The 2,065-nt window shown below is 34.0% G+C and overlaps 1 protein-coding gene across 1 annotated transcript in view; it reads left to right on the top strand.

Annotated features, from left to right (window-relative positions):
* Positions 1-2,065, top strand: part of LOC103603385 (centrosomal protein of 128 kDa-like) — a gene marked incomplete at its 5' end in the record, with an annotated part of 78,187 nt that overhangs the window by 13,044 nt on the left and 63,078 nt on the right. The window contains one exon of the mRNA XM_008587890.1: positions 1,368-1,457. Within this exon, the coding sequence (XP_008586112.1) occupies positions 1,368-1,457 (90 nt within the window). The remainder of the gene's footprint in view (positions 1-1,367; positions 1,458-2,065) is intronic.

Below are 2,065 nucleotides of genomic sequence, written 5' to 3'. Positions count from 1 at the left end.
GGATGAATTAATTAAGTGAATAAATGAGTGGAAAGGAGGGAGGAGAAAGAAAACAAGGAAGGAAAGAAAGACATTTGAAGGAAAAAAGAATGATGGATAAAAGGAATAAAGGACAAAAGGAAGAAACTTCTATTGCCTGAGGAATGGTTTATATTCTGGGTGTACCTGTATGTATTTATGCATACTCAACTTTTAAATTTTGTTTTAAAATGTAAAAGTTGGGTAAAAATTGTGTGGTTCCTATTATCTTTTCTTGTCCTGGCTCAGTGTGTGTCACTTTATCCTCTCCTTTCAGTAATCTACAGGGTTTTCTACAGGGTGTCTTCTGTGAGGCAGGAAGTAATATACTTATAGGATATCAACACCTTAGAACAAGGGTCACCACACTTCCTAAAGGGCCACATCTAAATATTTTCATTTTTGCAGGACTTAAGCTGTCTTGCAACAACTTAACTCTGCATTATAGCATGAGAGCAGCCATAGACAATACATAGGGAATGATCAGGCTGTGTTCCAATAAAACTTGATTTATGGATTTTGAAATTTGGATTTTATATAATTTTCACATCGTGAAATATTCTTACTTTGTTTTTTTTCAACCAAGAAACAATGTAAAGACCATTTTTAACTTGTGTGTCTGTAAAAACAGGTAGCTGGCTAGATTTGTCCCACTGTGTTCCTACTTTGCTAGTTTAATGGTTATCTATCTCAAAAATGTTTGCCTCTTAAAGGATGAACTGGCATGGGGGGGTTCAAGAATAAATTTTGGAGTTCTCCCTCAAAGAATAAATTTCTGTTGGTAGAATTTTAAATAATTTGGTAAATGGAAGGAAAGTACAATTTTAAGTAATTAGACCTTTCTGAGCTCCTACAATAGCATTGCATCAGCACTCTATTATCTACAGGTAAGGTAGTGGGTGCTAAGAGTGGCTTTCCTAACTGGCTAAAACTGCCCAGGTATGACTATTGACAAACTCCAGTCTTCTGTATTCCTTCATTTCTTAGGCTTTGGAATTTAGGATCATTTACTTCCAGGGATGATTTTGAAAGCAAGACAACTGAGTACACTTTTAACTAAATCACTATGCTTTATTTATAATCCTGAAGAATAAAACATTTTAAGTTTCAAGTGATGATTTTCCTAAAATTCGCGACTTTAAGTTAGGTAAGGAATTATTTGGGGGACCATTAAGGGTTCTACATGATACTATTTTCTCTAAGTGCAGAAATTTAAAAATTAGTTTGAAATTATTATAGTCTCATTAGTGTTATTTTAAAAGTTATTTCTATATGTAGCACTTTCAATTATTTTAAGATAATAGAGGTTTCCAGCTCTGTTTTTTATAACTCACATTTCTCTTAAACAGCCGAAGCTACAGTTTAAACTTGCATCTTGGGAAGATTCTAGTCAGACTGCAGTGAAAAATCAGAATGAAGCTCAATTTGAAGAAAAAGCAGTTAAGTATTTCATAGGTAGGAATACTTAGGATGTTTGGAACTGAATAGTCAAAATACAACTGCTTTATTGTAGGGCATATAGGGTAAGTCAGCCTTCAGGTACGCTTCTCAGAAGAGCATTAAAAACTAAGTTGTTGGGTTTTTTTTTTTTTTTTCCTCATTTTTCTTAGAATAATGCACCATTGATTGTCAGTGTGTAGGTAATCTGAGGTTAGTTTTAAATATTTTAACCACTTTTCCATTCTTACCTGTGCTTGTATATTAGGAAATGGAGATTAATAATAGTTTTAATCTAAGTCAAACTGAATTAGGAAGCAAAAACCCCCCTAATTTATATCAGTTGAATACATTGTTTTAAAATTCACTGCTTAGGTGTTGGTTATCCTTAGCAGCCTCCCTAGTGTAGAATACTGAGAGGTAACTGTGTACAGAAGCAGACAGAAGAAATACGGCAAGAGAGGGTAAGAGAGAGAGTCTCTAATGTAGAGTACCTTATGCTTTTATTCCTGAAAAGTGTTGAGTAAATGACTCTGCATTTACATTAGGATGTGGATTATTGGATTTTCCCAAATGTACTCAATTTAATTCCCACGGTGGACTGTCTGCT

This window comes from Galeopterus variegatus, unplaced genomic scaffold, assembly GCF_000696425.1.
Source record: "Galeopterus variegatus unplaced genomic scaffold, G_variegatus-3.0.2 Scaffold4579, whole genome shotgun sequence".
Classification (NCBI taxonomy): domain Eukaryota; kingdom Metazoa; phylum Chordata; class Mammalia; order Dermoptera; family Cynocephalidae; genus Galeopterus; species Galeopterus variegatus.
The sequence above is the reverse complement of the archived record's forward strand: the minus strand, read 5'-3'. Positions and strand labels throughout refer to the sequence as shown.